At 40.7% G+C, this 27,733-nt stretch overlaps 1 protein-coding gene across 1 annotated transcript; it reads left to right on the top strand.

The window, feature by feature from the left end:
• The first annotated feature begins 1,220 nt into the window (after window positions 1-1,220).
• On the top strand, window positions 1,221-27,216 carry SPAG5 (sperm associated antigen 5). Its single transcript, XM_072138257.1, has 26 exons — window positions 1,221-1,330; window positions 3,456-3,545; window positions 4,110-4,244; window positions 4,615-6,050; window positions 6,874-7,057; window positions 8,223-8,342; window positions 10,728-10,820; window positions 11,135-11,269; window positions 11,560-11,679; window positions 13,157-13,249; window positions 14,144-14,278; window positions 15,201-15,273; window positions 15,830-15,977; window positions 16,775-16,828; window positions 19,281-19,395; window positions 19,882-20,015; window positions 20,658-20,826; window positions 21,234-21,330; window positions 22,344-22,424; window positions 22,726-22,852; window positions 23,703-23,835; window positions 23,926-24,006; window positions 24,197-24,340; window positions 25,124-25,198; window positions 25,941-26,021; window positions 26,129-27,216. The coding sequence occupies exons 2-26, from the start codon at window positions 3,489-3,491 to the stop codon at window positions 26,198-26,200; spliced, it is 4,092 nt and encodes a 1,363-aa protein (XP_071994358.1). The 5' UTR covers window positions 1,221-1,330; window positions 3,456-3,488; the 3' UTR covers window positions 26,201-27,216.
• Window positions 27,217-27,733: the final 517 nt, after the last annotated feature.

Here is a 27,733-nt window from a genome sequence, read left to right as displayed (position 1 = left end):
ACACTAAAGAATGGAGGATGTGCCTCATTATATACATATTATGCTGCAGATTGTACATCATGTTATGCATATGACACTGCTCATCTTCCTGCAGCTCAGATAAAAAAACTTAGGGGAGGGTCCTGCCGTGTTCTGCAACTACTTGTCCCCAGAATAAGCCGGCTGCCTAACAGTGAGTATTTAGTGAAAGTGTGCACGAGTATATAAATGTATATATGTGAGGGGTGTATCTCAGTGTATATGTGTGCGTCTATAAGTAAAGTCTATATACTGTATGTCTGTATATGTTATATGTCTGTGTATGGTACTTTATATGTACAGATATGTATATCTTTTAAGAGTAAAGGGGCCCCATTCAGGATTCTGCATTGGGCCCAGCCTTTCCTAGTTGCACCCCTCTTTAAATGGTTTATTCAAAGAGCAAAAGATATGGATTCCCCCCAAAAAAAAAATCAATAAAGCTTTTTGCAAATACAGACAGTCCCCGGGTTACATACAAGATAGGTTCCATAAGTTTGTTCTTAAGTTGAATTTGCATGTAAATCGAAACTGTATATTTTATAATTGTAACTCCTGCCAAAAAATTTTTTTTGCCCCAGTGACAATTGGAGTTTCAAAGTTTTTTGCTGTAATTAGACCAAGGATTATCAATAAAACTTAATTACAGACACCATCATTACAGCTGATCATTGCAGTCTGGGAATAAAGTAACATCCAGAGATCTTCACCATAGGTCACAGTGGGCAGAGGGGTACGTCTATAACTAGGGGTCATCTGTAAGTCGGGTGTCCTTAAGTAGGGGACCGCCTCTAATCAACTGAAAGAATATTGCAAACTCATATAACACGGATATAGTGATTCATTTTTCAAGATCCACCTTAGTCCAGTCTCACTGTAAAGCAATAGACTACGCCGCCTAAAAAGCTCCCACATAACACTCTATCATAATGTATACACATAATATAGGAGATCTATAGAAAGAGATGGGAATTCCGTCCCGTCAGCGCACGATCACGTGACTGCCGCCTCCCCGCTCTTTCCGTACAGGTATCCCTTCTGTCATTCACCACGTGAGGCGCCCGCTGTAACCCCGCCCCCTGACGTTCAGCTCACAAGCTCTGCAGTAAACAGAGCGCGTAACCAAGCCACGTGACCCCCTCCGAACCCGCAAGGCGCCCGTAGCAGTTGGCTATTTCATAACGAGGCTCGGAACGCAGAAAAGATTACGTTTCTGATTGGCCCGCCTTCAGCCAATAGAAGCTTGTTAGATTGATTTGAACGAGAGGCGCTGAAGGTGCAGACTCAACAGTAAAGCGTCAAGTATTTTGAGGTAACGGGTGGCGCTGTGATACCGGGGGACGGATAGAGACAGAGCAGTCTCCTCTGCTAGGCCTACTGAAGCCCGACGTACTTTACATGGGATATTAGCAGTGTGCCCCGCCCACAATGTCCTGTGTATAATGCAAGTAGTCACTTACACTACTACTCATGGGATGTGACAAGTTTCCTATTCATTTCTATAGGACTAGCAGGAGAGCACTGGGTACAACAAGGGGCGGATTTGTCACTTTTGTGAGCCCCAGGCACAGGTAAAGGTGCTACCTATTAAGTTGATCCTGTGGCAGGATCCTGTAATCTATAATAGTATTTGCCTTTTTAAGGCTAATTCTTGCCCTAATCTGTTTTTTAATGCCCCTAATATGCAAATTTACTAAAGAGGCTACTGGGGTGTTGAGTAGTCAGAGCTTCAGCGCACACTCGTCCCGGACAGGCGTGCGGTTCTGGATTCTCGGCTCCGGAGCTACTGCGCATACTCAGAAACTGCGCATACGCGGATGAATGTGCGCAGCGCCTTGTAGTTGAGCTCTGAAGCTGGATTGGTAGGCGGAACACAAGAGGCTACTGGGGCGTGGCGTAGCAGCGCCATGTAGCTTCAGCTCCGCCTACTCTACGCCCCAGTAGCCTCTTTAGGAAATTTGCATATTAAGGGACATTAAAAATTATAAAAAATTTTGGCAGCTAAAGAGTTAGCCCTAAAAAGCTCTATACTACTATAAATTAGAGGAACCTGCCAACGGATCTGCCTTAATAGGTAGATCCGTGGTGGTAGGCTTCTTTTAAAGGGGTGTTCCAGAAATCCTGAGACACCTTGTCCGAGGTTGTGGCAGTACTTCTATACATTGGTCCCTGTGCCTGGCTGTAAGTTCCATAGAAGCTGCTTATGAATTCCTTAGACCATGGAATGTTACTTACCGTGGTCCAAGATGGTCCGCAGCGAGTCCCCTCTCCACCAGGCGCTTACAGCCTTTACAGAAAGAGAATACCTCTAAAGGATTTCTATCGAGTTGGCAAGTTATCTCATATTCACAGGATACGGGCAATAAGGGTCCTACAGCTGGGACCCCAATTGATGAGTAAAGGACCCCGCACAGTCCTCACTTATCTCCGGCACTCCATTTACCGGCAAGTGTGTGCTCAGCAATTTCCAACACATACTAGTGACTAGAGCAACAAGTCACCAACTTCACAGTTAATGAAAAGAGGGGTCTCATTTTCATGATCAGTGGAGGTCACGGCAGTTGGACACTGTCCCTTAATGCTCTGAATAGCAGAGGAGGAGACATATTGCCCCCTGTTCTTCCATAGCTGTAAACTGTATGGGCATCCTCAGAATGCTGAAAGCAGCTGGAAACCTTATTGTACACTGTGTTCCATTCAAGGCATCAGACGCATTGTTGTTACTTCTGATGAAAGTATAAAATCTCTTGAAACTCGGATTAACAAACTTTTTTTTATTGATCAGATGTTTTTTAAGCATAAACACTGGAATCGGTTTGTAAGGTAATGGGCACATCTCATCCTCACAAATGTGATCCTTATAACCCTGTCATAAAAGGGTTCATCTGAAAAAAAAATCCCTTTAAAGAAGGGACCCAAAGCAACTACAGGGCTGTATGGACCTGTGGTTTAGGGTCCCAAATTGACTTGTATATAATTTTTGCATGGCCAGCACCAGCTCTTGTGTTACGGTTAGTGAAGCCAGGACATTATCCCGGCCTCACTCTGTATGAGCTATAGTTTCAACACTAGGGCAGTGAAGCCCACGTGTACTATGCCAGCTTCCCTAACCACAACCTTCAGGCAACGAAGAGAAGGGAAGTTTGAATCTTTGGGTTTTTTTTTTCTCTGCGGCCGTGTAGAGGGCGGTTTAGAGTCCCAAATCACTCTGACAGGCTCTCTTTAAAGAGCTCATCCAGACTCTTGAAATGTTACTGTTCCCATGTCTGCAGCCGTTGTCACATGATTGTGTTGAAATATTATATCTGAGGCCAAAATGGGAGAATATAGGGGATTTGTTGTTGTTGTGTTTGTGTACGCAGACAGATTGGGACAGGTGTCTTTTTTTTCAAAAATGATTTCTACAGATACTAATATAATTTTTTTTTTTTTGTAAGTTTGTTACTTTTAGACATTGAAACAAATGCACCATGTTGTCTCCAGCCAACCCCCCTAGTGATGAAAATCAGATTCTGGATGTGCAAAATGTAAGTTGAATAGTCTCTTTTTTTAAAAGGAACCTGTAGGGCGTATTCTTAATTCTATGCAGGCTATAGATAATGTGCAGGACCGAGCCGCCCTCAGCGCACTTCCCTCCTAATTCTGGCGCATGGCAAGGTGTTAAGACTTTTTCATGGCTTGTACAAACCATTACAAATTACTCCCAAAAGTCCCTGTTTTGTTAACCTTTTCTTTGTGTGAATGATTGTATAGTTAAATGGGCTTTCACAGAAATAACATGTATAACTATCTGTATAATCGGAGAGAAATATTGTGTACATTAAAATGCACTGTCCTTCATGTGCAAAAAAGTAATATGTTTTTTACGTGTTCTGATGCAATACATATGCTAAGAAAGCTTGACTCCTAAATTAATCTGCATTTAGGCGCTACCATGGTCTGTATGTGTGGCTCTGCAAAGCAGTTTTACTGTTTTTCATATCATATAGTAACGAGGTGCAGTGTATGTGAATCTATCTGATAGTAGCCTGGTAGACAGTAATCTATCTCTGCTGTAAAATGTGACTAAGATGTAGTTGTGTTTGCTATAGGTGCATCGTAAATCTGTTGGTCGGACTCCCTTGAAGGCTCTTGCTGGTCAGCAGCTTTCTGTACTTGACCCAAATACTCTTGAAAAAAGACCTTCTCTGTCAAAAGCATCCAGTCAGTCGGCTCTTAAAAGCAAGGTAAGTATTCTTATAGCTTTTTTTGGAGAACTTGATAGCTATTACATTTAATGCATGTTGTAGTAACAATGTTCATCTGAATTCAAAATGAATTCCAGAAATGTGTTTAAGAATATAGAGGTGGTTAGTAAGTAACTTTATTAAGAGTAGTTCCCTAATTTACTGCTATAAGCCATATCTACGGAGAGGAGGCGAACTCTGGTTTTGTACCAGTTCTTGCTCTTTTCCCTACAGACCATCCAGTGCTGGATCTACTGCAGTGCGCCCAGTTTCTGCTATGAGCACTTTGTCATCCTGCATATTTACAAATGGCTACTAAAATTGATTCTATAATGAAACATTTAAGGCATTTAACTCTCTTATCCTATAGGAATCTACCAGAATCAGCACTGGGGCAACAATCAGTATTTGGAGTGACGCTTGCCGGAGTGATAATGTGACAGGATGTTCAGGAACCAAGGTCAACCCTTCAAAGAATCTACCTCTCCTGGGGACTGAAGTGTCAGAATTAGACGTACCCACTTTGCCTAAAGCTCCTGAGAGTGTTGATGAGTTAATTCAGTTACATGATAATGTACAGTCACCGTCCAAGGATGACGGTCATAGTGAACTGTCAGTGAATTACACTACCCATAGGCTTCACAAAAAGTGTGAGAAGACGCATGAGCTTCCAGAATTAAAGAAAAATCCTATACTGCAAAATGAGACCTGCCAAAACGCAACTCGTGTGGCAGATAAACCTGAAAGCCGAAATGATGTGCATGAAGTCCTTACACATGATGAACCTATTAAAATACTCACACAAAATCTTGAAACCGCAGATGAAGACAGCAGTGCAGCGAATGGTTTGCACCTCGATGCTTTGATCATTGCTAAAACTGAAACCCTTCTTCCTGCCAAGAGAAATGATGGCAGGTTAGAAGATCTGGTCCCTGGTGAAGATCATGATGAAGGTGATAAGTCCTATGTTGTAGAGCTTGCCAATGCCACCTATGATGTAAATCCTGTAGAGGGCCCTGAGCAGGTCCCTTTGGCAGTCATTGATGTGGTGTCTGAAGTAAGTGCGATTATTGAAAATTGGGACTTGACTAAGACAAAAGAAGATTGTTTCCAAAATGTGGCAGCTGAAGGTGATGAAGTCCATGTTCTGGCTTGTCCGCAGCTGGAAACATTGACTTCATCTCTTCCAGGCACGGTGATAAATGACCAATATGAAATGCAGCTACTCAGTAATTCACCCAAGAGACTTGACTCCGTAGTCAGTGACAGTTCGGGACATTTTGAGGACTCTCTGCATACAGAAGTGGTATTATGTGATCCTGAGATGTCTTCATGCAAAACTGAGAATGACAGAGCAGAGACAAGAGCAAGTAAATGTTGTACACCTATAGACGGTTTGACCACAGATCACGTGTTGACGGATTCCTCTGCATTAACACATAACCAGTGGTTTTCTCCTATCACAGCTATGGATAAGGAAGGTCAGTCTAACCCAAATCCTGACAAAGAAAAGGTTACAGAAAGCTTTCCATTAAGCTCTGCCACTCCAGTAATGCCGACTCATTCAAAGGGGCGCGATTTATCTTTGTTTAGCAGAGAAATCTTTAAAAATGTTACTCCAAGGATGTTTGCCTCTCCTCATGAAGCTGGGACTTCTATGACTCCAGTGTCCACTTCTGAGGGAGTGACGTGGACTACACCAATAATGCTCCTAAACAAGAGCATGAACACTTCCTATGACCTTCTAAGCAAGCAGGAGAAAGATGCAAAGGACAATTCCTCAGAGACCGATTCACTTCTGTGGAAGTAAGTAGGACACATACAAGTTTTTCTGCTAAGATAGGAGTAATTGGGGGGGAAAAGTATACAATTCTGTAAAGCGGCAATGCATTTTGGGATCTGATAAGCAATCTAGCTGCATCTGGGTTAGCTTCAATTCCTTGATTCCACGTAATGAACATTAGATGGACTGTCAGTAGACTGGGTTTATTGAGACACTCGCCAGCTTTAACACCAGTATTTTTTTTTTTCCTGCATTCTCTCTCTTGTGTTAACTTGTATTTAAAGTTGTATGCATACAACTTTAAATACGAGTTAAAACAAGTCACTTATTAGAGTCTGTAGGGGTAGTATCCTATTCTAGGCTCCGTAGCAGCTAGCACCATCCTTCTGGTGTCATTAAGAAGATGAGACTCTTATTTTTCAATGCACTCCATATTTTGGTTTCATGTGCTAAAGAGAGGGGCATAGCCAGGATTTAGACCTTTTCTTTTCAGCTCGCATTTCAGACTGTCTTTACCTGTATGTCTTTAGGCAGATTACCCACAAACTCAGTCTGTGTGTGTGGACTGGACCATCCTAGGTTTGGTCCAGTAAATAGTGTCTATTAAAAAAAAAAAAAAAAAAAATAATTCCACATATGGTTTTGGGTGGTGAAAAGCCTCTATCACGTTGTTTACATAAAAACTGGTACAGGTGGTGCTCTGTTTGATAGTTGTCGCCCATCTTTGCAACCAGTCTTTTTAGTTATATTTTATGGTGATTTGATTCCCTGGAATGGAGCCATTGGTGACATCCATCCAGATCTATGTAACAGAGGCTTACATTTTTGATCTGTTTCATCTTCCAGTTTCTCAAGGGAGGCCTTAAGGAACGCATCTCGGGATGACCTAATGGATCGTTTGGAAGGCGCATTAATCGTAGTCGAAGTTCTTTCTCGCCAGCTTCAAGGTTGGCAGCAAAATAACATCTGTCCTAAGCCATCTGAGCAGAGGGAGTGCGCCACACAGACATGTGTCACATACACCAGTACGGTAAGAGGGCAAATATCTATATCTATCTATTCATGGGGATATATCATGAAATAGAAATGTGCCATACTGGAAATATAAAGAAGATCCAGTCCAAGATTTTTTTTTTCCCCACACAAATCGATACCTCTTATTACCTGCGTGCAGCAGATTCTTTTCTGTCCTCCTCTGGCCTATTCCTGAAGTAGATATGTCCACTGGCTGTGCTAATGATCACTGTGAAACCCTTTCTGTAAAGAACTCTGTGCACTGTGGATGCAGAAGAGTCCTACTAGTGAGGTAAAAGGGCTTCCTGTTTCCTATCAGGCCCTTTTATCCCAGTCTGTAATTCTACAGAATGTTTTCTGTAACTCTATGCACCTCAAACTGTGTGATACAGTCCACTGCAGTACCCTCCCCCTCCTGCTCTATGGACTTTTTCTGCATAGCAAGCAGATGTTAACCCTTAGTGCTCACACAGTGCAAAACTATTAACTTAATGTTCACTGCTGTTATCTACTGCTTATTAGAATCTCCATACACCTCCATGAGATGAAAGCTTCCAGGCAAGTCACTATATATATCCTGTATGTTCTCTGCACTATTCAGTGTTTTTTATTGGTAGGAGTCTCAAAGGTTTTCCTGCTAAATTGCATTTATAAGGGAGCACAGGGCATCATGAGAAGTTTAGGCAGCTTAAATTTGCCTCCTCTTCATGGCAGTTACAGGAAGAGGTTGGTCTCCGCCCACTTCTGCTGAAGACGTTTTCTGACAAGTAGCTTCAGAACGTAACAGCACAACTGTGGAAAGAAAAGGAGGAGGAACACAATATGGTCATCATTCTTTGTTTTTTGTTTTTAAAGATGGGGAAATTGCTTATACCAATTTGTTATAACTTCAGAGATGCACTTTTAAATGATTTCACTGCTTGTTGTCTTGATGAATTATTTAGCCAATGAATTTACTTGCATTTTTACTAGCATCACCCGTTGCAGTAAAGAGACAACGATGGACCATTGTTATAGCCATTTTGGTCCATCAGTCTCCTCTTGAAGTTTTTCAACAAAAGTTCCCTTAGTGTAATGGCATTTTATACTTTATGTAATCTATTTATTTGATCTGTCTGTTCTGAAAAGTGGAAGCTTATTGTATCTACTTATAAACCTGTCTATTTTTTTTTTTATTGCAGGAGGAACAGTACTACCATAATCTGTATTTACAGACCCTGAGTAGACTTCGGTCAGTACAGCGCAGTCAGGAGGAAGAACAAATGTTAAACTTGCATCTTAAAGCAGCCACTGAAGCATTGGTAGGTTGGGAAGATTCCCTGTTGATGTATTGATTTAGTTTTAGATGACTTTGATGTACAATATTCCATGGCTGTGCATTTGGATTAGTATAAGTTCTGATGTGACAATTTTTTTGCAGCAAATATGTTATTTGTAATGATTGTAATTGAAAAATATAAAGACTTTCAACTACTTTATGAACATTATGCATTTGTATATATCATAACAACATTAAAAGGGTTTTCCCACGAATACAAGTTAGGCCCTATCCATGGGATAGGGCCTAACTTGCTGATCAGTGATGAGACCACATATCAAGAAAACGAGGGGTCTCATGGAGTCCCACTTGCCTCAGTCGGACCCCTCATCGCTCCACGAGAGTAATGGAGCAGGCGGCCCTGCATGACACTTCTGCCCCATACATCTCAATGGAGTTGACGCTACACTCTGCGATCTCTGTCAGCTCCATAGAGATGAATGGAGCAGAACCGTCACTCGCGGCCGTCTGCTCCATTACTCTCATGGAGCGATGAGGGGGTCTCACCGAGGTACCTGGCACCCCATCGAACCCCTCTCTTTATGATCTGTGGACGACTCATCACTGAGACTTCCACCAACCAGCAATTTAACTTGTATTCGTGGGGAACTCCCCCCCCCCCCCCCCCCCCCCCCCCCTTTAAATGTTTATGTTGGAGAAAATCTAGGCAGGGATTGTGCACAGCTTCCAAAAAAATCAACACTGAAAAGGTTGTTTCCATAAAACTTAGTGGGTTTCCACTTTTAACAAATAATTGATATGGCTGGAGAAAGGAAAAGTTTATACAATTTTCTGTATACTTTCTCTATCAATTCCACACTGCTTTTCAAGATCTCTGCTTCCTGTAAATAATAAAGCTTACTATAGAAGGAAAGCAAGCAGAGATCTAGAAAACCCATGAATTAATACAGAAAGTATATTGGAAAATTGTATCCAACTTTTCATTACTCAGTTGTGTCAGTTATTTGCTGAAACTTGTTCAAGGTTCTAGTGGGATACATAAATTGGTGTTGGTGTATGTGCACACAAATGTGCAGGTCTCGGGGCCGAAAACCTTTATGCTGTGGTCTGATCATTGGGTCGAAATAATGAGTAGGACCTTGGCACTGCCAGTTGTCTATCAACATAGGGCCATAGACAACAGCCCTGTGCATGAGCCCATAGAAGAGACTAGGTACATGTGCTAGCCTTGGAAACAAAGGCCCACATTTATTACAGCCCCTGCGCCAGTTTTTTTTTTTTTTGTCTGACTTTACATGTTCTTTTCAATGAAAACTGCTTGCACATGTGTAATTCAGAATTTTTTTGCACGCCCTATGTTAATGATGCACCAAAAAAAAGTTTGTGCACTCTTTTGTAGCAGTGCAGGGGGCACCAGTTTTATGTAGACCAAGCAACACTTTTACCAATACAGGTACAGAAAAAGCAATTTACACTGTTTTTGACAATTGTGGGCCAATGTGTGAGGGTATGTGCACCTATTGTTCATCCATATAAAGGATGAGAAATCCAACAACAAATTAATTTGTTTGTTGTTGGATTTCTCATCCTTTATGTGGATGAACAATAGGCGTACATATTTTGTTAGGTATATGGTAAAATAATATATTGATTTAAGCTCCTGATTGCAGGACTTGTACAATTTTCTTTTCCCTATTACTAGTGTGTTCAACTGTATTTCCAATGTGTGAGGGTAGCCCAACACTGTTCTTCCCTGTCTTTGCTCTGGTTCTATAGTGTCTACTATCACAGTTAAAGGAAACCTCTTGGCTATATGGGAACATAAATGACCCATAGGTCCTTATGACCTGATGGTTTATTGTCCTAAATCGCCCTCTATCGTGTCTACAAAAAAAAAAATCTACTATACTTCCCTCGGCCCAAAGCAGTTGGCACCTGTGCAGTAATTCAATTAAGTCTGTGTAGTACTGCAGTCCGCATGTGCCGAAGGTACTGTAGTTGGTTTAGTGTCCCAATCACTGTGATGGGTTCTTTTTAAGGCCAGGTGCCAAATCCAAGTTTGGTCTGATTTCAGTCTTGGTTATATCTGACCATCTGTTTTTGTAGTCCGAGTCTTCCTAGTTGTGTCACGTTCTCACATCCGATTTTCACAGATCTGAGCTTCTTCATTGCAACAGTGTAACACACTGACCGCTATTTATTTTCCACCCACCCATTGACTTCAATGGGCTAATTTCACACACAACTCATTGCAACAAATAGCATTTCATAAACAAAATGATTTATACATCCATTGGCCTAGTCATTTTTGTTTGACTTTCCAGCAGTTATTTGTGGAAACGTAAAATTAAAATCTTATTATTGAAGAGAACATTGAATAATACGATCTCTTTATGTTCTGCTGCAGACCTCACACAGGAATAAAGCTTCCTCTATGATCGAGTTTGCAACAAGCTTGTATGAAACTACTGAAAAAGATAGAGGTGACCTAAAACAAAAGGTAAGGGGTACGACTGGTGATGAGTCTTGGGCACCCCCCATGGCCTAATGATGGCTTCCTTGTTTTCCAATAGTTGAATAAATTGTCACAGCAGAGTAACTGCAGCAGTTGTACAGGAAAGTTTGTGATGTTGAGGGGTAACTCTGTTCCTTTTACAGGTTTAGGGTCTGGGTGTTCGTGTCATCTCGACGAAAAACAAGTTGTCAGTTTTTGTACATTGTGTTGTTACATTTTCTCAGCTAAGATCAGGACAAGTTATGAAGAGGAGTATTGTAGGTTTAAGCACTTAACCATTTGTTACCTTTGGATCCTAGATGGGCTGCACCCGCAAGCTAATCACCGATCATATGAGCGTTTTGGAGAAGATGAGCGAGAAGCTAAAGGAGAGTTTTCATCAGAGGGATGAAATGAAAGCAAACATGGAGAAGGCCATACAGGAGAAGGATGCGGTATGAAAACTGAGATCTGGGAAATAGTTTTAATACCTTGGTATGGTGCAACCATAGACTGGTATGGGACCAGTGACAATATCACACATATATGTTATATGGTGTTACAGATGTAAGTTTTTCCACAGTTTGAAAAGAAGAAAAACCTACCTTGGTGTATTAAGCTTATAATTATGGCTCCTTGTGTCTGACAATATGTTCTATTTATAGGGAGTCCACCATCTCCCGAGTAATACTTGTGCCACAAACCCAATATCAATATCCGTTCTCTTCATATTTGATATTCTCAGGCGGACCAGTGTCTCCGGGATCTTGAGATCCATTCTTCAGCGGCCATCGCTCAGCTACGCCGGGACCTGGAATCTGAAAGGCAGCTTTGTGAGTCTGTAAAAGAAGCTTATGAGCAGCAGGTAAGTCACACTCTACTCTTAGTTTTATGTTGTTTTCTCTGATTTTTGGTAAATAACAACCTTTATTGGTGCTGCTGGACAGTGCAATATATCTTTTTATGGATTCTCTCCCTTTATTTTCCACACCTGCTTTAACCCATTAAAGACCTGGCCCTTTTTTGATGGTGGGGAGTGAAAAATGGAAATGAAAAAAACAAAAATCTATAACTTTTTTTATTTTTACATGAGCGAGCTCTGTGGCGGCTTGTTTTCTTGGTTACAAATTCTGCTTTATAGTGATGGTATTTATTATTCCATGCCATGTATTGGTAAGCAGGGAAAAAAATTCCAAATGCAGTGAAATTGGTGAGAAAATACATTTGCTCCGTTTTACTGCTTTCATTGCACCGCAAATGATATGTCTACTTCATTCTTTGGTTTGGTACGATCACGGGGATACCAAATTTGTATAGGTTTTAATTTCCAAAAATTAAAGCCTCGCTAATAACTTTTTCATACTTTGGTGTACGGAGCTGTGTGTGGTGTCACTTTTTGTGTGACTTTTGATGACGTTTTCAATGCTTCTAATTTTAGGAATGTACGACCTTCAGAATTTTTTTTATTTTGTTTTCAAAATGCCAAAAAAGAGCCTTTTTCGACTTTGGGCGCTATTTTCCGCTTCGGGGTTAAACGTAGTGAAAAATCATTATCTTTTGATCAGGCATTTTTGGATGTGGCGATACCTAATGTGTTTATGATTTTTTTTTTTTTTTTACTCTTTATTTATATTTGTGACTTCTTAGAAAATGGTGGTATTTTAACCCTAGGTTGTCTGCTTAATCCTGCCATAGATTGCCATACTACCGTATGGCAGTATATGGGGATTGTACTACTCATTCAATACAATGTGCGAATTGCACATGGTATTGAATAGGTTAAAACGAGACTGCCTCGAGTCTTTGGAAGACCCGAGACTGTCATGGCAACAGATCCCCGCTTCCCGATGAAATCACAGGGAGCAACCATGATCCTCACCATCTTTTTGAAGCCACTGGGATGGATGGGATGATGCCCGCAATCGGTGCTAGTGGTAAGTGTTTGATTCAATATGCAGCAGACGGCTATGGAGAGGGCTTGGCATGTGCGCCAACTCTATGCACCCGCAGCTGACCCGTGACGTGCTATTATGTCACGGGTTGTTAAAGGGTTAAACTTAAAAACTGTATTAAAAGAGGAAGTTTTGTTTCAGATTTTTTTTTTTTTTTTTTTTTTTTTTTAAGCCAAATCCACTGAAATAAAGAAAATGAGAGTTGTACAGTATTTCCTTTATTCTTTTCAGTTTCCCTTCTGGCTTATATAGGTTGTATCTCCTGGACTGACCAGATCTTGGATTCCTTAAATTACAGTCCTATATGAGTCTTTACTTGCCAGAGTAGTGAATGGTGCTATGTTTTAGTTTCGGAATATGGTTTTTATCATATTTTGTTTTCTTCTAAAGCGTTCCTACAATGAGGAACTGGCGGATTTTGTACATGGGGCTCAGATTGTGTGCTCAAAAGTAGAGGAGGATCGAACCCAGCTGCAGAAACGGGTAATGCATAATGTTTTGGTTTATCCACTTTGCCTCTAGACTTATATTACTTCCATTGCTATTTAATAACTGGACCTCTTCTAGTTTTTTCAAAGAATATCAACCTTCAAAATCCACCAGGAACGCCTGGTAACTTTTACAATTATGCTAAACGTGACATTCTAAAAAATTAAATTCCTAAGCAGGTGTAATGCAGCTGCAATAATAAATGTAGTCAGTAGGTGGCATGAATATATCATGTTAAAGGCAAAGGAGATGTCCTTAAAGGAAGCTTCCTATGGAACTACACAGATTGTAGGATTATCTGGCCATACTTAACCTACATCTTAACGACATTGGAAGCAGACAAAGTTTGAACGTAACCTGTGAAGGTTGATTTTTGAAGGAAGGAGGTCATGGATAACAAATATAAGTCACTTTGACTGAATCTATGAGTAAGTGCCCCTGATTTATCCATGCTTAATTTTCATGGTAGATTTCCATTAAAAGGGTTTTCCCAGGAAGACAAGGTAAGCTCTATCCACCAGATAGGGCCTAACTCGCTGATCAGTGGGGGTCTCAGTGCTGAGACCCCCACAGATCCCAAAAACGGGGGGACTGACCGACCCTTTGGTGCTCCTCAGACTAATGGAGCAGATGACCGCGCATGACCGTTTTGCTCCATTAATTAGGCCCTATCCCGTGGATAGAGCATAACTTGTCTTTGTGGGAAAACCCCTTTAACTGTTTTTTTTTTTTTTTTTTTTTTTTTTTTTTTTTTTTCTTCCCCCACACACCAACCTACCATTGGAATCATCTTTTGGAGTGTGTCTTTTATATGGTGTAATCTTTCTAGATGTCCTACCATTCTATCTTTTTGCTTGATGTCTTTTTGTGTGCGTCTTCTGTTATTAGTGCTCTCAGGCAAAAGGGTTGATGTCCCTGCACTGGCGTCTGTTTGAAGTTATGAAGGAGAAGACAAAGTCTGCACTTGATGAGTATGAAGGACTCAAAATGGAAAGGGACGTGGCTGTTTTAGAAAAGGAAAAAGTATGTTTATACAAGACTCGATAATTTCTTGATTGTTTAACCCCTTAAAGGGGTTTTCCCATGAAAGAAAATTTTCACATCTCAATCCCCTAGTGATGTTCACACAATAAAGATCATTTTAACCCCTTACTTTACAACCTAGTCAGTTTTTAATTGCTTTATTAGCTCCTATCACTCTCTATGCTGCTCAGTGTAAAATCCCACTGTGTGGGCGGTGACTCTAAGCCGACACATTACTGTATTATCCATCTAGTTCTGTGGGGTGATAGTGTGGTTACATTATTACATGGGGTTACAGGTGTATATACACTTTCATGTGGCTTCTGTACAAGTACACTGACGCATAGAGAGAGATATATGAGAGCGATGATCGAAGGTAAGATGGCGGCACCCATGCGCCGCCTTGCTTCCAGTGCCGGCGGCAAAGAAAAGGTTAACACCGACCGTGGGTGATAGCGATGGGTCTTTGCTGTGATATGCAGCAAAGCCCATCTCTGTATGAAGAGGGCTCAGCCCGTGAGCCCTCTTCATACACCCTTCATAGCTCTGCGGCGGATATATCCACCATGGAGCGTGAAGGGGTTAAGGACGCAGCCAGTTTACAGCTTAAGGTACAGCCCCTTTTTTTTTTTTTTTTTTTTTGTAATCTGCCATGTGTCATATGGTTGGTAAATTTAATAATTCAAAGGGTAAAGTGATTTTGAAATTATTTTGTCACATGTTGTGCGATGGTGGTAAATTCTAGCTGACAAGTTTTGTGTTAATAAAAAATGGCGCAATACACCATTTTCAAAATTCAATATCTTGTTTTCAGTCAAATTGTTTTGCCACCCAAATTGCCTACTAACACTTGTTATATAATTTTCTTTGTATCTTGTACATAAATATTTGGACATTAATATGTACATTTTGGCTTGGTCAGGTACAAGGTCATTTAGAAAGTATGCAGTATCAGAATGAACAGCTGACGCTGGAGAACTCACGCCTTGGTTCAGGTATGTGTCAATGATGTGTAGAAGTTGTATCCTTTTTAGTTGTCATGTCCTTTTTAGCTTTGTCAGCATTCTGAATCATTTCAGTAGTTTATAATAGTTTATTTTACATTACCTGGATCCCTGCCAACAGCATGTGGTGAGGGGGAGAGGACGGCTAAAGCCTGTGTGCGCCTGTGTTTGTCGTCTCTGCACTCATCTAGCTCCCTCATCCCTCCCCAGGGATTGTCGAGGAGAGGTAGAATCGACAAAAAGACCCGGCCTACACAGGCTGCAGCTGCCCCTCCTCCCCTGCCAGGGAGCCAGGTAATGTACAAAATACTATTATCAACTCCTAAAATGACTCCGAATACTTTCAAATGCATTTTTAAGACCAGCATAGCGTATGCGATTGGAACAAGTCAGCTAAAATTTACATTTTGTGGTGACAGGTTCCCTTTAAAACTTCTCTCATATCTATAGTGTAACTAATGGGAGACCCCTTAAAACCTTTACTGCATTTTTTTCATCATAAATTCAATAATTATACATTAACATTGGTATTTTTTTGCAATTTTAGAGCTGGAGTTGCTAATGGGCAGTCTATGTACATTGAAATCTGATATTGAGCAACTAAATGATGAAAAATCTGAATATGAAGAACTGCTCGATGCTAAGAATTCATCTATGAAACTGCTTGAAAAGGAGCTGAATGAAGCGACTGCTCGGTAAGAAATTGAGATTTAATGGAGAAATCCCTACTTGCTATTAAGGAATACAGCAGCTGTTCCCAACCTGTGGGGTAGTTTCACATGGATCACCTAAGACCAGTATAAATATGTTTTCCAACACCGTTCACCTATCTGTCTTGGCTCACTGCCTTGAAGTGGCAGGTTTCCGATGGCAATACCGAGCACCAGCTCAGGGTGAGATCAGGGTGAGCTGGTGCCGGAGCTTATTTTTGTTAGTGTTTTAAACCGCGGTATCGCGGTTTAAAACACTTTTTAAACTGTATAGCCGACGCAGGCAGGTACGCGCTCGGCGCTTACCATGCGCGCGGCTCTCATTCACTTCCTATGTAGCCGCGCGCACGGTAAGCGCCGAGCGCGTACCTGCCTGCGCCGGCTATAAAGTTTAAAAAGTGTTTTATACCGCGGTTTAAAACACTAACTAAAATAAGCTCCGGCACCAGCTCACCCTGAGCTGGTGCCCGGTATTGCCATCGGAAACCTGCCACTTCAAGTGGTAGGTTTCCTTTAACATCCCCTCCCCTGTAATTGAATAATCAAATGTACATGCGTTTCTAAGATGCTTGTATGTTTGATTGCGGTGGAGGCCGTTGCTCTGATTTGTAAGATGTGAAGTAGCAATGAAAATTATTTTATGGTTGGGGGTCCTCACAACATGAGTAACTGTATAAAAGGGTCACATCAGTGGGAAGGTAAAGAATCAATGGATACTTTTTGAAGTTCTTTGGAACGTGTAAATATTCTCTGAATATGTAAATTCTCTCCATTATTTTCAGGGGACTGGAATATCAAGATCGTATCAAGTACCTGGCTGGACAGGTTGTGCCCAGGTATATTATTTCTGATATTATTTCTACTGCCTTTCTATGGAAGTTTTGTCAATGTGTAAACCTTTTTAGAAGCCAATTATTGAGGGCAAAGTTATTGCAATCAGTAATAGGTTGTTTTCTGTGGCACAAAAGTATGATGACCCTGATGGCGTCATGCAGGCAAGTATGACTACTCATCTGTATATTATATTATACATTTTAGATAATATTTATTATATTTGCGGCGCACACACTACATTCCAGGAGAGAGACTGAATAATGATTGACCAATATCCGTAAAACTCAATCAAATCGGTAAAACTCGAATGTGGTTTTGCCATATGGTAACAGACCACATGACTTGCTCCATTGTTGAATCCAGTCTAGGAATATCCCAGTTTGCAATAGTAACTTCCGTAGTGAGAGATGATGTAGGCCTGGTATCATACAGCCAGTCACAATGCATTAGATGACTCTTCAGTGCTTTGTGACTGGCTGTATATCTGGTTTTGTAGCCCCAGAACCTTAAACCTTATGTGATGATAAAGGGGTTGGAGGCATAAACTCCTATTTTTTGTAATGTATATAGGTAAATTACCTTCTATCCTGCCACCACACACACACATCTATTAAAAGTTCTTGATATGTAAAGTGAAGCCTCCTGTCTTTTACCTCATCAGCCAAACATTCCTGTCCATAAAATGGCCGCAGATGGAGGGTCATGGGATCTATCTATGAGAAATAGCCCTATAGCACTGCCAGGACCTCATGATACCGTAGTATTAACGAACATATAGTGGGTACGTTATATATTCAGACCCCTTTAGATTTTTCACTCTTTGTTTTATTGCAGCTTATTATTGTACACTCTGCACCCCCCTTTGCTTATTTATTAACCCCTCCACGACTGCCATACGGCTATATACCTACCATTTGCACATGCCCCATGTAGAAGGGACATTTTATAAACGTCATGACAGTGACCAACTTATCTCCTCGACCCTGGCACCTAGAAACTGATGTCATATTAAACAGGAGCATCTTTCCCTTTAATAACCATATTTAATATGGATTGTATACGGATGCCTCATAGAACCAGAGATATCCACTCAAACTAGTTAGAAAGCTAAATATATATATATATATATATATATATTTGTAACTTTAAGAGTGGATCTCTCTTAGGTGCCAGGGTTCAGGACATGGAGGAGCTCCTTCCATCCTGTCAGCTGAAAGCAGAATGTAGAAAGATCTGCAGGGAAGACTTTGCTTACATGCACCCTCTGCATCTGTAGTTGAGCTTGGGGAAAGTTTTTTTTTTTTTCAGTTTTACTACTTGGACATTTTTTTTTCACATTTATAGTCATTTATCAGTTAATTCTAGAAAGCAAAAAATGTCATCAATAAAACTTTCCTATGAAGTTAAAGTCTCAGATGTCATGAGTAAAAATTGTTTTGATATGTAAAGCTTTCCCAGAGAGATCATCATTTAAAGAAGAGCAGAACAGACCTGCAAAAATTGACCTGGACATTCTGGCATAAATGACCCTCGGTCACAAAGGGGTCAAAGAAGAAAAAGTGAATTATCACATGGTTATAAGTATTCAGCCCCTTTGCTCAGTATTGAGTAGAAGCAGCTCGGGAGCTGGTGCAGCCAGGAGTCTTCTTGGAAATGATGCAACAAGTTCTGGCTTTTGGGATCCTCTGCCTCTCCCTTGCAGATCATCTCCAGTTCCCTCAGGTTGGATGATGAACGTTGTTGGAGGCCATTTTCAAGTCTCTCCAGAGATGCTCCATTGGGTTTAGGTCCGGGCTCTGGCTGGATCAGTCAGGAATGGTCACAGAGATGTTCTGAAGTCACTGCTTTGTTATTTTAGCTGTTCGCTTAGGGTCATTGTCTTGAAAGATTTGGTCCAGTCTGAGGTCCAGAGCACTCTGGGAGAGGTTTCCATCCAGGATATCTGTGTACTTGGCCAAATTCATCTTTCCTTCAATTACGACCAGTTGTCCTGTTCCTGCAGCTGGCAGAGCAGAGCTTTTAATAGATGTATATTGGTGAATGACCTGATATCCTGCCCCCCAACACTTACACACACATTACAAAAACATGAGGTAAAGTGACCAAACCCTTTTTAAAGATGAGATTCTTTTCTTTAATATACCAACATATGTTCTATAGAATCGAAGATGGGACACTTCCCTTGCAGCCTCTAAAAATGACTCCATCCAGGTGATGAGTGACTCTCTTCAGCTCATTTGAAAATGATTAAAGAGAAGTTTATTTTAATAAATGGGGAAGATGTAATATAAAAGAGGAAATTCTAGAGAGGATATACCCCACCTGGGGGGCTTGTTGTTTTAATGGGGTGAAATCTGGTGACCATGTCCTTGATCGTCTCTGCTAAATGTACCTGTTTATATTATGATGTGGTTTATTGTGTTATTAAGAAATATATTCCTTTTGCAAAATCAGCCTCGAGTTGGATTTGTCAGATGCCTTAATCCAGAAGGATAACCTACAGAAACAGCTGGAGGGGCTTGCAAAAGAACATACCTCCCAAGTTATGTGTTACAAGGAGAGTCTTGAGGTAACGGATCTGTAAATCCTTTGTGTTTGGTTTTTTTTCCCTCAATCTTCCTCAATGATTTGCTCAAAGAGGACAACCCCTTTAAATATTATAGTTTTGTGTATTGCAAAGTTATACAATATATACAAGTCCTCATGGTTTGCTAGATCTCTGCTTGCTGATGTTCAACCGGAAGCTTCTTTGTTTACAAGTGGATAGAAACCAGTCCCTGGTCATGTGATGTCACACAAGTGCACAGCTCGTTATAGCTCACAGTTCTGCTTACTCTCGGTGATGTAATGAGCTGTGCTCCTGTGACATCACATGACCAGGGACAGCTTTCTTTTTGCTGGTAGTTAACAACTTTAAAGGGATTTTTCCACTTTTCAGCAAATAATTGATATGGTTTGTGTAAGGAAAAGTTATACAGTTTTCCAATATTCTTTCTGTAATAATTTTTCACGGTTTTCGTCATAATAGTATTTTTTTTTTTTTTTTAATTTTTAGTTTCTTGAGCAGGAGAACAGTGTTTGTCGGGAGCAGGTGGCGGAGACTGAATCTCAGCTCAAAACGCATCACCTGACCGTGCTGGAAAGGAATTATTTATGTGAAAATCTAAAGGATACCATTAAAGACCTAGAGTAAGTAAAATGATGGATCAGTCCAGAACATCAATATTTTATCAGCTTTTATTTATACCGCATTAGTTTGTTAAAGGGTATACTAAAAGTTTGCAGATGAATGAGCCCTTAGCCTGACCCTAGTCAAAAGCCTCTAACTCAGCTAAACCAGTTCCCTGCACTGTACTGAAGAGATGACACCACGTCGAAACATTTCTGTCTACAGTGTCAATGTTTCTTTTGGAACAGAAATACTGGTTTGGGTTTAATCCCACATCATGTCATTAGGTTTCCTGAAAGCCATGCTTGATGTCTAGGGAGCTGCCTTACAAGGTAGCTAAACAGCCATTTGACAAGGGGATTGTTAACCCCTTGTTAAATGTATTAAAAAATGTCTGAGGACTAACAAAGCACAAGCGTAACATATAATATAGATGTGGGATGAGCATGTATTGCACGTTCGTGGCAACAGGGCCCCCTATCCCTCAGGTCCATTCTTGTAATCAGTGGAGGACCCAGCAGTCAGACCCTCACCGATCGCCTTGTTATTGCATGTTTTGTTGTACAACCCTTTTTAACCCCGATAGTAATAACTATAATACAAAAGGAAAATATAATGGTGTAAATTTTCATTGAATGTGTTCAAATGTGATTTACTCGCAGGAAGAAAGTAAGTGACTTGCAAGACCAGCTGTCCCGCTCACAGGAGGAAGCTCAGGGCAGGATCATGAACCTAAGTAAACGGATCTCAGATTCCTACGTGGAGGTATCCAAAATCAAGTCACATATGCTGAGCCTAATGGAGACTCTCAAAGAATCTATGGAAATTAAGGTACACACACCTTTTATTGAGTTGTGCAACACCTGATTCGCTGCTCATTGTCTGAGAGCAATGGTGCCTGCAACCCGTTACACACAGGAGTCTAAGTTATAAGCAGACCCCTATGTCTGCCGTGTAGCGAACCTACAGGCTTTTACTGCAGCTTCAATCACCTTACACCTTAATGAGAGCTGCGCCCGCAGTAATCCTGAACCACTACTACACAAGGTATACAGCTGTCTGCTTCTAACTCTGTCCAATGTGTAGTGGCACTGCTGCTCTCTGCTGATTGGAGACTGTGCCAGGTATTTAAAACTATACAAATTTAAAGGGGTCAAAAGTATAATTTTTTTTTTTTTCATCTGTTTTTATCATTTTATATTCTGGCTACATAATTTGAATGTTATGCCTTTCTGTAGACAACAGAACACAGTTTACCTGGATCACTAAGAACTAGCCGGAGTTTCTTGGCACACTTGGATGAAGAGCTGACAACTAAAGACATCAACACAACAGGTCAGAAATAACACATTGATAAAGTGCACGACTATTCTGCTGTCTGCCTATAAATATAGATTTTTATTTACTTCCATCGTAGTTACCTGAAACGGTAGATTGATGTAGAAGTTGAAGTCTGTGTAAAGAGAAAACCACATATAACCATCTCCACCTGAAATATGTGCATATGTTTTCATAAAAAGTTTACTTGGTATAAAACATGTGGTTTAGCCTCAATGAATAGTGTTAACTACTACAAAGTCAGAGCTGATGCTTAACGGGCACGAACTGCCCTGTATCCTAACACCAACTCATAAAACCAGTGTCTGTAGCTGGAGCCGAGTAGAAGGAAAAGATGAGCCTGGAGAGCAAAGGATTCTGTTTTCTTTTTGTCGAATTATAAAGGTCATACATACATACAAGATGGGTTCTATAGGTTTGTTTTTTAATTTGTATGCAAGTTGGAATACTATACTTTATCATTGTATCCTCAGCCCAATTATTTTGGTCTCTGTGACAATTGGATTTAGAAAATGTTGGATTATCATAAGAACCAGGATTAACACTAAAGCTTCATTGTAGGCACCTGTGATAACTTTTATAGCAGTTTATTGTAGCCTGGGACTAAAGTACGGTAAATTACCAACATCCAGAGGTCCATTTGTAACTAGGAGTCGTCTGTAAGTCGAGTGTTAAGTAGGGACTGCCTGTATACGTCTGCTCTGTATTTTAGTCTGCTGTTAGTTATTGTACAAATACAGTATATGGTTTCTGCGGTGGCATTTGTGCGGTACTGATGTTTTTGGCGCATCTAGGGTTCTGGTTACTAGTGCGACCTCTTAAAGTTGATCAGTATGATAATGTGGCCCTCAGACATTATACCAGGGGTCTAATGCACCCCTTCATAACTATTCTACACATTCAAATATTTGAACCTATTACTAGACATTAAGTCACTGATCAGATTTGGTACATGAAGGCAAATCTTTTATATTCATGTAATAGAAATCTATTTGCCATCCCTCTTGTAGACCCTGAAGAGAGAAGAGAAAGCATCTGGAGTAAAACCAGCGCGTTTACTGTTGTGCTCCCAGCAACCTCCCAATCTGCTGGTAAGTCTTCATATCATATGTTACACCACCATTTTGCCACCAGAATTTTAACCCAAACTTTCCCTCATATACACAAACATCTGACAGTGGGGATGTTTAAATTTAATATAGATTAATCTTTATAAAGCGCCATCATATTCCGCCGTGTTTTACAGATCATGGGGGACATAGACAAACAAAATAAGAGCTTACAGAGTAATAACATGGTCAGTAGGGATGAGAACCCTGCTCACAAGAGCTTGCAGAGAGAGCGATTTTGTTTGTCAAATTTCTAACTACAAATTGGTGACTTAACTTCCAGGTACACAGGAGGAACATCTACCTGATGTGGTACGAGAGCTGAGTAATATGGTGTCAGATGTTATTAATGTTTCGTCAAATGCCATGGAGGAAAAACGGCAGATCGTTCAGGACTTCAAAATGGAAATGTAAGTAAGAGCAGCATTTGCCCCCTTGTAGCATACAGCCAGCCCGCGCTTCCCCAAAAAAGAAAACTTACATGCTCGCCCTCCGTCGGCTCCTCTTCTGTCTTCAGTAACAGCCGGCAGGCGCATGCTGTGACACGGCCGCTGCTGACGTCATAGTATGCGCCGGCCAGGAAGATAATGTGGCCGCGTCTGTGCTGGCTGTTACAGAAGAGGAGCCGCGCTAAGCATCAGGGCCGCCGCAGGGTGAGTATATGTTTATTATTTTTATTGACTGGTGTATAAGCCGAAGTGAGGTTTTTCAGCACTTTTTTTTTGTTTTTTGTGCTGAAAAACTCTGCTTGTACACGAGGATATATGGTACATCAATCCTGTGACGCTGTGTGCTGAAACTTCCTGCTGCTGGGTGATTACAGCGTGCTGAGAGAGCAGAGGAGAGGGTGAGGCTTGCTCTTATACAGTGTAACAGTCTACAGTACTGAAGGGCTCTGGAGACATGCCAACCCTCCTCCCAGAGTGCTTTTCACACATTTTTGAAGCATCATTTTAAAAGTTGATTTTTGAAGGGGGCAATGGAAAAGAAACATAAGAAGATTATCACATTCACAGTGCCTGGATCTATGAGTAGGTGTCTCTAGTTTATGTTGTGTTTTTTTTTTTATGGATTACCTTTAAAGGGTCCTGTCCTGAGGGGGTGGGTGGTCTGCTGGGTTGCAAAAAAAATACTACTTCTCTCCTAACCATGAGTGGTTCAAGGTATCTTTTCAAACAAGATCTGCATCTTATTCTTGAAATGTTTCCATTCTGCAAGAATAATGAATATTAGTAATGAGGCTTTTGTTTCCCCTCTCAGCTCTTCTCTAAATGAAGAACTCCAGAATCAGAGGTTCCAGCATGCATCAGAAATGCGAGTCCTGCAGGAGGAGGTTGTCGCCCTCAAAAGGCAAAACTGTGCCTGGGAAGAGAAAGTAAACTGCAAACAAAAGGTGCAGACACAGACATTTTTACTACAGAGTTGAACGTGGCGGGTTACAATGCCAAGAACTTGTTAACTTCTACACCCCATTTGTCTGCAGTGTATCAGCGAGCTCCAGGAGGTTGTGAACAAACAAGAACAGAAGATTTGGCAGCAGTTTAGTAAGGCGAAGGAAAGCGAGGTAATAAGTCTGTGTAGTCGCACATTTGCTTTATGTTTTATAGTTGCAATAGAAATTTTGCAGTAAATACACATTGCCAGCAATCGTACTCCCCACACAACGGCTAATGTTACACTGAGGCTGTCGTAAGGCTCAATAGCAAAACTGACTTCAGTTCTGTTTTTTTCCTTCCATAATTTTGTAATATTAGGCCCTCGTCCAGGAAAATGCACAGCTGCAGTTGTCTTTGAAGGTGTATGAAAAAGAGGTGGAAGTCTTGAAACAAGAACTAGCGCAGAATCCCACTGAGGCCGCACGAAGCTGGATGCAGGAGAAGCTGCTGCTACACAAGGACGTGAGTCTGATCTCTCATCTTTATATTGCTGACTATTCACATGATGATTTGTGTTGGCAGATACCACCCGTTTCTGGTGTCCTCTCACCTGCTCATGGCTGTGACCTGCACTCCATCCCTTTGTGTCTGCAACCTAGAGTGAGATTTTAACCCTTCCAATGCTAGAATTTCTTCTACGATAATTGTTTGTGAATGTGTCTAGTGATATTTTATCCTGAGATAAGAGATGATGTTCTACACTTTTACCATTCCTATCTTAGAACTTAGAGGAAATCCATCACCAGGGTAATCATGATATATTTGGTAATCTTCTTATATTTGTTATCCATGGCCTCCTTCATTCTAAAATCCAACTTTTATAATTATGCTAATAAGCCATAAGGGCTACCCTAGCCCCTCTGCTGCAGCTTCACAGGATGTTAGACTGTCTCCCCTTCCCCATGCTCCCTCAGCACTCCACCCTCTCGCTCTGCCTGATGTAATCTCACTGCAGTAGAGGAAATTTCAGAACAGTGGGAGGGGGAAGTGCTCATGCTCGGTGTAACAGCCTGTGAAGCTACAGTACGGAGGAGCTCTGATAAAATTCTGCTAATGAGCCTGACAGCTCTGGAGGGGATGTTAAAAAAAAAAAAAAAAAAAATTTTTGAGAAGGAGGCCATGGATAACAAATGTATAAGATTACCACAGTCCCTGGATCTATGAGTAAGTGCCCCTGGTTTTATCATTGTAGATTTCCTAAATGTTTTATTCATTTTATCCACCTTAATTTTGTATCTTCCTTAGTTAACTACATTGAGGCTGAAACTTTGTGACACTGAATATTCAAAGTCTGAAGCTATCCAGCGGTTATCAAGACATGTAAGTATTTTTAAAAAGTAAAATGTTTTAAAAATGTCTTATTAGTGTCTTAGATAGCAGGCCCCTTTAAAGTGACATGGTTGCCAGGTCTTGCCCCATTCAGCTACCAGCCCCCCCCCTGTTTTCCTATAAAATATCCCATACAAAGTGATATTCAAATGAGCTGGAGACGAGTCACTTTTTTTTGCAGCCGAATTGGAAACGTCACTTCAGACTTTACTATCTTGGCCTCTATAGTACAAAAAAATTGCAACTCCAACTATGTTTATACTGCCAGGATCTCTGCTAACAAAACTGGAAACTAACAATGAGGTTCTTATCTTTATTCTGAACCTAAAGAACCTAGAGTCCATGATAGGGAACTTTAAAACCAGCAGAGATGAGACCTACTGTATTTTGTTTGAGTCAAGTTTAGAGGTTTCATGGGAGTGTTTCATGGGAGTGCCCCTGTATACACTTCTATGAACCCTAGAATCAGGCTTTTATTAAAGGTAATAACCTCTTCTTTGAGAGCCCATCAGGCTTGTGGTTCTGTGAACTAAAAGAATTGGAGATGCAGGCAAAATATGACTCTTCTCTGCTTATTATCACATGACTGTGGAGCAGATTAAATGCGGGCAACAGGATCCCTTTTAAATAAATACCAAATATATTCTACAAATCCACAGTAGTAGTAATAGAGACTGCTTTACCATACATGAATGATGGAAATGTTGAATATTTATAAATTTGCCGTTTGTAGAAGGATATACTGAAAGCTAACCTAGCGCACTCCGAGGCAGAAGTACAGAAACTGGACGACATCATTGTCAGAATACGACAGGTAAGGTGAAGAGGAGGCACAACCTCTAGGGAGGGCATCTGCTTGTTTTACGTGCTATGCTATAAACCTGTGCATGTTATAACCTGAGCTTTTCTTATTTTTCCCAGGTTCTCCTTTCTATACCAGAGATTGTAAACAACTGTGATAAACTGAGAACATTAATGGAGTTCCTAAACTAGAATATAACGACACAATGGTTAACACTCAAAGGAAAAGATAAAGTGCTATGTAAAGCTAAAAATTTGGAGGAGCATTCCAGCTACTTTTTTTTCTCTTTTCTAAAATTCATTTCCAAATCATTTAAATGGGTTGCCTGGAGTTTGGGAAAAGATGGTTTCTTCCAAAAATCTCTCCTCTCCTGACAATGGTTAGTGCTGGTGTTCAGCTGTATAGAAATGAAAGGAGCTTGGTTGCAGTACCACGCACAACCAATGGTCGGGGGAGGAGCTGTTTTCTAAAGAAAGCTGCCGTGTTTCTTAAATTCCAGACAACCCCTTTAAATGTTCATCCCCAAAGGCTCAATCTGCGTCTTGTTTCCCCATGCTAAAACTCTATGGTTCTGTGCCACTATCTATATATCAATGTTCACCTCCATAACTGCTAATATTAAAGCCAGTTGTAATTCGGACAATTAATGCGATGCCCAGGTGGGAAATGGATTTCCAAATTGTCTCTAAAGCAAGTTCTACCTCTTACTTTCCAACAGGTGGTGCATCTGTCCCATTGGTCGAACCCTTTAACAGGCCTAAATGTCTATGTTGCAAACCAATGCAGACAGCTGCTTTATAGGCAGCACCATACCACAGCTGTTCTCTGCTCGGGGCTGAATCCTGGCAGAATTTCTTGGTTGGAGATTTGACTTGTAGACTTTTTAGAAACGTGGCAGTGATGTGTACAAGTTCTTTCCACTGTGTTTCAGAACACAGCATTTACTTTCAATGCATCTACATTTTAATGTATCATTTAAGACCATGTCGGTCTTTGTAGTTTATTCATTAAATCAATTACAGGAAGAGTTGTCATAGGGACACATATGCACCTGTGACTCAAACGTCAAGCACAGAAGAAAGGAGTTTTAATCTATTAGATTCTTCTCTTTAAAGAAATGTTTAGTATCCTGCACTAAAGGCTTTCATGTGTGCTGAATATTTGTACATGTCTGTTAATATGTATTTTTAAAATAAGTTAAAAAAAAGTTATTTAAAATTAAAAAAAATGTTGTATTTCCATTTAAAATGTGGTTTGTCTGTATATGCCAACAACAAAAGGTAAATGTGTAAATGCCCTAATACGGAAGGTTTGTATCCTCTGGATGAGACCTCATGAACGTGCAAGTTTGCAACTTTGAAACCCTAGCTGGCAAACATCCCCATGTACTTCTATGGGCTCCTACACAGGGGCCAGTGTCAGGAGTCAGTATCTCCAACACCGATGACACATGGGTTACAAACAATGGACACTGAATCAATCCAAAGCAAAGACTCCGTCTACTCAATCTGCTTAAAGGGGAATTCCCATGAAGACCAGATTCTTAAATATACTCAGGATAACAAAGTAGCACATTCTTTATTTCACTGTTAATAACAAAAATGCAGCATTTCACAGATATAATTCCAACCTGTCTCTATTACTCCTGGTGTACACAATTTTGGTTGTCCTGGGATCCATCCGTAAATCTTCTAAATAATTTTTCTCATGAATATCTTCTCATG

Source organism: Engystomops pustulosus, chromosome 2 (genome assembly GCF_040894005.1).
Source record: "Engystomops pustulosus chromosome 2, aEngPut4.maternal, whole genome shotgun sequence".
In the NCBI taxonomy this organism is placed as follows: domain Eukaryota; kingdom Metazoa; phylum Chordata; class Amphibia; order Anura; family Leptodactylidae; genus Engystomops; species Engystomops pustulosus.
The sequence above is the reverse complement of the archived record's forward strand: the minus strand, read 5'-3'. Positions and strand labels throughout refer to the sequence as shown.

Coding starts and splice junctions, on each gene's coding strand:
- SPAG5 (XM_072138257.1), top strand. CDS start 3,489: ATGTTGTCTCCAGCCAACCCCCCTAGTGATGAAAATCAGATTCTGGAT. Junction 19,396..19,881: donor GTTACAAGGAGAGTCTTGAG/GTAACGGATCTG, acceptor TTTAATTTTTAG/TTTCTTGAGCAGGAGAACAG. Junction 20,016..20,657: donor GATACCATTAAAGACCTAGA/GTAAGTAAAATG, acceptor ATTTACTCGCAG/GAAGAAAGTAAGTGACTTGC.